We start from the raw sequence: 7,880 nt of genomic DNA on the forward strand, positions 1-7,880 counted from the left end.
TCTACTTGAACTATGGGTTTCATCCCTCTATTCTTCCACCACGCATCCTTCCTTCAAATAACCCAGTGGCCTCAGACTATCTTACACAAATAAAGGACTCTCTGGGTTTGCTTAATACTACCATTGCACACGCTCATAGTCAACAAAAGAAGTACTATGATCTTCGCAGAAGACCTTCTCCTCAGTACGCTATCGGGGACCTCGTTTGGCTCTCAACAAAAAATTTAAGACTGAAAATCCCTAGCAAAAAGCTTGGACCTCTGTTCTTGGGACCTTTCCCAATCAAGAAACTTATTGGAAAAGCTGCAGTACAGCTTACATTGCCAATAGACCTCAAAATACATCCCATTTTCCATGTGTCGCTACTGAAGCCCCATGTTCCTGACCAAGGAATAAGACCTACTATCCCACCTCCTCCTCCTGTACAAGTTGAAGGTGGAGAAGAATATGAGATAAAAGAGATTCTGGATTCTCGTATCCACAGAGGAAGACTTCAGTACTTGGTTCGATGGAAGAACTATGGGCCCCAAGACGACACCTGGCTAAACACCTCTGACATACATGCCTCTAGATTAATCCGCAATTTTCATGCGAAGTACCCAGACAAACCAGCTCCAGAGGCCTTCAGGAGCCGGCCTTAAGGGGGGGGGGGGTACTGTAATGTTCTGGTACCTTTGGGTACCCTAATTACTCTTTCATAAGTGTATGCGCCCCACCATTCTCTTTTGGTAAGGTGCGCATACACCTTTAAGACTGATGCTGTCATCACTGAGCGCCGGACTGGATGGCTATTTAGATCGCCGGCTCTCACTCACATTTGTTCGTTCAAACTGCTTTGTGCCTTGATGCTAACCTGTCTTGAAGCTCTCATGCTTGCAAGCATACCTCGCTGTCGGAACCACGCTGCGCTGATCCCTGTATCCCGCTACCGGATCATCCGCTCTTGCCGAACCTCTCCTCTGCTACATTGCTATTAGTGATAAGTACCCCACAGGGGAAACCTCTATAACCTTTATACTAAAGCTTACACTATCTAGCTCTGCATACTAAGGACTATTACTACATCTGCATTATCTAAGATTGCTAGCTCTTGAGCCTACTACCACCTGTTCTTGCACTGGGTTGATCTCTCTTGTATGTCCACCTGCTACTCTGTCATCTACTACCATACATGATTGCTAAACCTATCTGCATCCCATCTGCTACTATCTTACTTTCAAGAACATTTCCTTTCAAGTGTCTGTCATCTACCATCTCTACCCAACCTGTCTCTTCAGCCTATCATCACTGTGTTACTATATACATAAGTCACTCTAGGAAACATCTCATTGAGTGTGTGTATTTACTTGCTGAATTGAGATCATCCACACATGATGAGTCATTGAGAGTTGGGATTGGTGTCTCAGCGTTTCTCTACATGACTACTGAAGTGGAATATTTCTGCAGCTGAAAATCCACATCATACGTAAAACGCAGGAGCGTTACACATTGTCGCGGCTGGCCTTAACACTTTCATCTCTGTGGTTGGCAGGTCTCGCTATTCTTCTCTACCTCCTTCTCACTGAGAGGAAGTGGCATCATTTTAAACGTTTCGCTGTTTTAACCACTTCTGGACTGGAAGGATTTTCCCCCTTAATGACCAGGCCATATTTTGCAATTACGCACTGCGTTACTTTAATGGACAATTCCACGGTCGTGCGATAATCTACCCAAATTAAATCTACCTTTTTTCCCACAAATAGAGTTTTCTTTTGGTGGTATTTGATCACCTGTGCGATTTTTATTTTTTGCGCTATAAACAAAAAAAGAGCGACAATTCTGAAAAAAAAACAATATTTTTCACGATCTGCTATAGGATATTCTCAAAAAAAAATTAAAAAATCAAAATTCTTTAACATTTTAGGCCAATTTGTTTTCTCCTACATATTTTTGGTAAAAAAAATCGCAATAGGCGTATTTTGATTGGTTTGCGCAAAAGTTATTGCGTCTACTAACTAGGGGAAAGATTTATGTCATTTTTATTTTTTATTTTTTTTTACTAGTAATGGCGGTGATCTGCGATTTTTAGCAGGACTGTGACATTGTGGGTTAACAAGGGGAGCGATTCTAAATGTGGGGAGCGTGGCTTGTGAAATGATCACAGAGACATGTACTCCTATTGCAGCAAGGTTTCCAGGCCTGATGTGGGTCTGCCATTTGTACCGGTACTCTCTCCAGCCCATGTGAGCTGTGACCCTGGGCGTGATAACTGAAGCAGCGACAACTCCGGCATCTTTGTTTGTGGTTTTTATGGAATAAAGGGGATAGGAGAAGGGAATGAGTAGGATACTCTTTGAGGCTCAAACAAATTACAATTGGGACTTTTACTCCTGAAATGCCCGTTGGCGCTTTCTTTGACGCCAGCTGGCGCCAGCCAACGCTCACTGACACTGAGAATATTCTGTAGAACAGAAGAAGTGCTGAATCCTCGACTTAGAGTCCAGAAGATCCAAGACAGAGAACTGTAGAACTCCTGACACTGTTGCACTGTGAAAGTCACTGAATACTTTCCCCCGCCTGGCACAGCTTGAGGTAGTATATAGTAGAACTCTGTATAGCTTTCACTGTAACTGGCACGCTCTGTACAATTCAGGGCACAAACTGCAGGTGCCCCCTTTAACCTTGAACTCTTCAGGGTCCACTGACTAGGTACCCCCTTTACAGCTAGCTGTCACTGGATCCCAGAACCTCTTCAAGAGTGGTCCCCTCTAACTTCAGGCAGACCCCCAGGGGCAATCCTCAGTACTCACGACCTGTGTAGGCTTTCCTGGGACTGGACCCCTCTCTTCCTCCACAGGCTTTTGGCACACTGGATCCCCTCAGCTCAACTCAGCACTCTCTGGACACTCAGGCGATACCCCGAGACATCCACCTTCCTCAGACAGGAGGAGAGACAGCACACTCTCCTTCCTGGGACTCTGCTCCCACCAAAGACACCGTGTCACGCACTTCCCCCAAACTTATAGCCACTCCCAGAATCCTTTGCAGCATAATCTGCCTTCTGGGGTAGTTTGTTGTGCGTTTTACACGTTCAAGAATATTATTCTGAACGAGAATAACGAGTTCTTTTTGATTGATTAATTTCTTTTTAAAAGCATATACCAATCGTAGTGAAACAGTCTACAGTAGGGAATATATAAGAATATTTATTCACAAGACATGTATTCACAATAAATGATCAGACTTGAGTGACACAAAGAGATAACCTTACATAAAATACAAACTTAAAACGATAAATGCAATGTGATATTTAGCTTAATGATGAAAGTAAAAATAAAGCAAGATTACATTTTCCCAGATGTAGTAACATAAACCATATTTAAGTGTGCTATATAATCAGACCACAATTGTCTGCGAATTGCGTGTCCGACAGTTACTCCACTGCAGATGGAGCAAGAATAGGCCATGCAAAACGAGAGACAAATACGCCAATATGCGCTAATTCTGATATTAAAAAAAAATGTATAAAAAGCAAAAATCAGCTCTTAGAGAAAAATCTACATATGGTTAATATGGCTGGGACTGTAATCTTGTTACCCTTAATTATGAAATATAAAACATGTAAGGAAGGAAATAACAATATTAAGTAATATCAAATAACACAGCAAGGTATATTTACCATATATAAAATGGCTGCTAGCTTAGAATGGTCATTACCAGAGTCCTTAAGATGGCTGCCTTCCCAAGATGGTGGCCAGTTAGGGAGGAGTTTCGTTTGGCGTCCTTCCAAGTTTTAGATACATGATGGAGCAAAATGGAGTCTGTATAGAGTATATGCATGGCTGTAGTAGCGTGTGTGTTGTATGTGTAATGTATGTTGTGTAATGTAATGTGTGATGTGTTGTGTTGTGTTTCTCTCTCATCTGGGCTTCCCTTTTTATATTGTATTGAACAAAAGGGCTGTAAAATTACCATAAGTCAAACCCAGAAGGAGTAACCTTATCCCCATTGGTTGGGATAACTTAACCATTAACTGACAAGGTCATTGGGCGACACCTCTTGGTTGTTCAGTATATGGATATTAAATCTATATGATTTCTCCATATAATCATAAAAACAATATAATAATTTATCCATACTCTCATCCTCTATACATGTCCATCTAATATCCATCACATATCTAAGTAAGGATTGGACCTGGTAACTGGACCTGGTAACACCATTGAATTAAGAATATTACTAATACAATATATATATTGATTGAAATGACTGATTTACCCATATACTTTACATTTAGTAGCAGTAAGAATTATATAGATACATAGACAGTTATATATATATTGCTACACAACAACTTGTATATGTAAACTTTTCTACACATGGGTTATTTCCAATCAGAATATTATCCATTAAGGGGTTATTATGTTAACAACAATACAGTCATGATTTGGGACTGGATTATAACATATGGGAGAAATTCTGACCATTTGATACTACTATATAATAGATATAATGTACTTCTCAATAGAAGATCGTCATAACATCATAAGTTCCACAACCCCCTTTTGTATATGATGGGACAAGGATGTTGTATAAGCTTATGATTATATGAAATTAATTTGAGGATGCAGTTCTCATCAGTCTAAGTGACAATGTTTATTTGATACCATTTAGCTTTCAATGGACAATTGTCTGTATGACACAATCTTTACCCCCGTCTGTGTGTGTAGGTAAATGAATTACAAATTCTAGTCTTTGTCCAGGCTGTTTTCTGTTTGTTTGAATTCTCAGGGTAGAAACAATAGTTTATCTACTAGTGAATGGGTGAACACAGGTGTGATCCTGAATTTGAGTTTTGGCCATTGTGTGATAAAACATCTCATGGCCAGAACATAATGTTTTATGATCCCTCTGGTTTCTCTCTTTTCATGACCAGGGGAAAAATGGCTTTTTATCTTTTAAGGTCCGTTGTATGTAAACCTTCCCCCCAAGGCCGTTCCACCTGGGATAAGCAATTTAGTTGCCTGCCTTTCCAGAGCATTATATTCAAAGTTTACCAAACACAATTTCCTTTTTGGGGGCAGATGACATAGCTTCTCATCTCAAAGTACATGTAAATAAAACAATTTCAACAATGGACGCAATGTGTGTTTCAAACTGAAGGGGTTTTGACTGAATATGTGACCAGGTCATTTGAAGTCTCTCACAGGAGCCAGTGTTGATACTTCTCTCCTCAGCAGGCACATGTGGAAGCCCTAACACTCTATCTAAACAGATCACAGCCCACTATACATTTACCTAGCACCTACCTGTAGGGTGCTACAACATATAGAAGGATCACAGGCGCTCTGTGATCATTCCAGGGAGAAGAACGGTCAGCTGTGTTTACAACATCCGACCGTCCTTCTCTCTCAGCGGGGAACGATCGCGGGTGTCAGGTGGCAATCAGAGCCACCTGCCCTGTGCATCAGCTTCCCCGCTGCTGAGTGGGGGCGGGAGCGCGCTGGCACGCTCTCGCGTCCTAGCTGCAGGTGCACAGGAGGCCGCGGGCAGTCCGGAAGAGGTTAAGCAAGGTTAGAACTGCGTGATACGTTAAAAACAGTTCAGTAAGCAACACCCTATTTTCTGCCAGTGCCCCTCCCGACACCAAACTCTAGATCCACCCCTCGACTGAGTCAGTAACCATGGGACACAAAGCGTGTTTAGCTGACACTATAGAAAAAAATGTTGTGTTTATGTTATTTATGTCTTGTAAAAAAAGTCAACCATGAGATAAACCTTTTGTAATCTAAAGCAATGTACAAAGTCCTTAGAACAACTTAGAGATAAGTCAGAAAATATCGGAGACTTTCACTTCCTTCTGCTGTCAGCGATGGCGTCTGCAGATCTGAGAGATGAGCTGAAATGTTCCGTCTGTCTGAAGATTTATACAGATCCTGAAATGCTGAAATGTGGACACAACTTCTGCCGGGTCTGTATTGATGGTGTGCTGGATACACAGGGGGGGTCTGGAGGATATTCCTGTCCTGTATGTAGAGAGAAATTTCCGGATCGTCCTGCACTGCACAGGAACATAACACTGCGTAACATAGTGGAGAATTACCTGTCTGCTCAGCCAGGTCAGGAAGAGTCCGGGGTCTTCTGTACTTACTGTGTGGACTCTCCTGTACCCGCTGTTAGATCCTGTCTACACTGTGAGGTTTCTCTATGTGATAAACACCTGAGAGTCCACAAAAAGACCCCAGAACACATCTTATGTGACCCCACCTTGTCCATGGAGAGCAGGAAATGCTCCGTCCATAAGAAGATCCTGGAGTATTACTGCACTGAGGATGAGACCTGTATCTGTATATCTTGTTCTATGATTGGAGGACATAAAGGACATGAGATGGAGTCACTGGATGAGGCTTCTGTGAAGAAGAAGAAGACACTGAGGAATGTTCTGCAGAAACTTCTGACAAAGAGAGAGGAGACGGAGGAAAGAGTCCAGAGTCTGCAGGAACACAGGAGGAAAGTAGAAGAAGAAGCAGCTGGTGACACCGAGAGAGTCGCTGCCCTGTTTAGAGATCTCAGGAGACGTCTGGAAGATCTGGAGAAGAGAGTCCTGAGGGAGATCTCCGGGCGGGCAGAGCGGATCTCCATCTCCATCCGGGATCTGGAAATAAAGAAGGAGGAGCTGTCCAGGAAGATGGTGGACATTGAGGAGCTGTGTAACATGACGGATCCACTGACTGTCTTACAGGAATCAGACACAGGTGACTTGTGTGATACTGAGGATGGAGATAATGAGGACAGAGAGAGACATGAGGAACTCCTCCATGATGGAGGGGGTCTGGGTGTGGCGGGGGTCTTACACACAGGTTTATCTGATATAATAAGAGAGGTAAATGTATACTTCTATATACAGGAAGCTGCAGACATATTACTGGATGGAAACACAGCTGGCAAATATCTACAGATATCAAATGACAGGAAAACTGTATCTGAGTCAGATAGGAACCAGAATTACCCAAAAACACCAGAGAGATTTCAAGATGATCCTCAGGTGTTAAGCAGTCAATGTTTCTCCTCAGGGAGACATTACTGGGAAGTGGATGTTGGGGGGTCACATAGATGGAGAGTTGGGATGTGTTACCCCAGTATAGACCGGGGAGGATATGACTCAGGGATTGGAAATAATAAGAAGTCCTGGGGTTTGATCAGGAATGGTGAACTGTATTGGGTGATACATGGCAATGAATGGATCCCTTTACCTGTCAATATCTCCAGTAACAGAGTCAGGATACATCTGGATTATGAAGCCGGGCGGATCTCCTTTTATGATCGGTGTGACCCGATCCGACACCTCCACACCTTCACCACCACCTTCACTGAGCCCCTCCATGCTGGGTTATGTGTTTGGAGAGGTTATTTAAAGATACATGGGGGGGGGATTCTGTGATGTGAGAGCTCCACCCAGAGTCTGACATCACAGGGATGGTTAGTGGGATTGGTTCATTGTTCAGCCAATGCTTGGTGGAAGTGATGACTTTTCCCTGGGAGACATTTGAGGGCTGTCTTTGCAGTTCTCCGCCTGAAAACTCAGATTAACTGCCTGTATCTAACCTAAAAACGTTTAAGTCACTGACTTGTGATAAGCTTGGGTTTGGTCCATACCCAGGGGTTAGCTGTCACAGCTGGACCATTGAGCTATGGGTGGAAGATTTCCCCACAAAACCAGGGATATACACAAAGGAGAGAGTGCTGATGACATCATTGACCCAATATAGGAACATGATGTTGCAAGCATCCTGCCCTCTGTATATGTGCAGCTTCGGGGTAAGGAATTTCCCACCCATAAAATGATTTGTAATACAGAGTAAGTTCACCTTCATGGTAAAAATATATGATGATGGTAAATA

General features: G+C 42.8%; 1 protein-coding gene across 1 annotated transcript; it reads left to right on the forward strand.

The window, feature by feature from the left end:
* Positions 1 to 5,851: 5,851 nt before the first annotated feature.
* LOC309552466 (E3 ubiquitin-protein ligase TRIM39-like) lies at positions 5,852 to 7,420 on the forward strand (the record flags this gene model as incomplete). The annotated part of the gene is made up of 1 exon (XM_082253437.1): positions 5,852 to 7,420. The coding sequence occupies one exon, from the start codon at positions 5,852 to 5,854 to the stop codon at positions 7,418 to 7,420; it is 1,569 nt and encodes a 522-aa protein (XP_082109563.1).
* Between the last annotated feature and the right edge of the window lie 460 nt (positions 7,421 to 7,880).

The sequence above is a fragment of the Pelophylax lessonae genome, assembly GCF_965119305.1.
Source record: "Pelophylax lessonae genome assembly, chromosome: 4".
Taxonomy (NCBI): domain Eukaryota; kingdom Metazoa; phylum Chordata; class Amphibia; order Anura; family Ranidae; genus Pelophylax; species Pelophylax lessonae.